At 60.4% G+C, this 1,238-nt stretch overlaps 1 protein-coding gene across 1 annotated transcript in view; it reads right to left on the reverse strand.

The window, feature by feature from the left end:
- The window catches only part of GRIN2C (glutamate ionotropic receptor NMDA type subunit 2C), a 21,001-nt gene that overhangs the window by 13,849 nt on the left and 5,914 nt on the right, over nucleotides 1-1,238 (reverse strand). Inside the window, exons 5-6 of the mRNA XM_015570559.1 lie at nucleotides 952-1,133; nucleotides 5-72 (exon numbers count right to left, since the gene is read on the reverse strand). Of these exons, the coding sequence (XP_015426045.1) occupies nucleotides 5-72; nucleotides 952-1,133 (250 nt within the window). The remainder of the gene's footprint in view (nucleotides 1-4; nucleotides 73-951; nucleotides 1,134-1,238) is intronic.

Genomic DNA, 1,238 nt, shown 5'->3' on the forward strand with positions numbered 1-1,238 from the left:
CTGCAGGGACGCACTGTAGCGAGGCCACACCGGGTACTTCATGTGGAGGACGCCGTGGTCCCAGCGCCCCACCTGCAAGGGTGACGGGCCTGAGCCCAGGACCTCCAGCCCTAGGACTCCCACCCTCTGTGAGGCCTGGGGGGGGGGGCGCCAGGACCTGAGTCCCAGTCCCACACTGGAGATGCTTGGAGCAGGACAGAGCAGGGCCTGGGGCAGGACATTTGCTCAACAGAAGGGGCTGGGCAAGGGGCTGGGCATGGGCCCCAGGGAGGATCCCTGCAGCCTCCTCCCACTCCAGCACCTGCCTAGAGCTCACCCCTGAGTCTGTCACTAATTTTCCACACTCACTTTCCTGACCTCAGTATAAAGTCCTTAACCCAGAACCCCACTCTTCTTCCTCAGTCTCCACACCACCAAACACATCACTTACAGACGCCCCACACCCTCCTGCTCCTGTGTCTACACCAGGTTAGTATCCCTTCCTGGTGGGCTCCTACTCACCCCTCCGCAGCCCAGCCCCAATGTCCCAACTGCTGTGATGCCTTCCCCAGTTTCCTCCTTTAAAAGCAGAACTAAGTCCTGCCTCTCTTCTCTACTCCCATAATGCTTTGCACGCATCTCTACTCAAGCCCCCATCTCCCCAAATTCTATTTGTTTACATGTCAGCCTGGCCAGCACAGCTGTGGGTTACTCCTCCCACAGGGGCAGGACTATGTGATAAGGTAAGTTCTGCAGGGGAGGGGGGTCGGGGTGTGTGGGGGAGCCCAGAGCTGAGGGGCCTCACCCAACCTGGGGACCCAGAAGGTTTCCCCGTGGAGATGTTTCAGCTGAGACCCTGGGATGAGGGGCTGGATGAGGGACAGAAGGGACTCTCTGCTCAGCTGTGGGCACAAGAGGAGGCGGGGACACGGTGAGAGGAAGCGGAGGGCCCCAGGCTCACCCCCTTCTCACCATCTCCCAGAGGCGGTGCCGGTTGAGGGCGATCACCACCATGGTGGGCTGGACCAGGTACCCGCCGGGGCTGAAGGAGAAGTCCCGGCCCTCCCAGGTGACGTTCAGTAGGTGCCTGTAGGCGGGAGAGAAGCTGGGCATTCCCTTAGCCCTGCCTGCAGCGCCCCCGCCCCCCAACCTGCCTCACCACCTGCCAACAGGGAGCATTTATGGTGTCTTCTGTTTCCCTGTATTGACGGCCACCATTCTCGCCGCACCCTCACAACCCCTATCTTTTTTTTTTTTTT

The sequence above is a fragment of the Myotis davidii genome, unplaced genomic scaffold (assembly GCF_000327345.1).
Source record: "Myotis davidii unplaced genomic scaffold, ASM32734v1 scaffold172, whole genome shotgun sequence".
Taxonomy (NCBI): Eukaryota; Metazoa; Chordata; class Mammalia; order Chiroptera; family Vespertilionidae; genus Myotis; species Myotis davidii.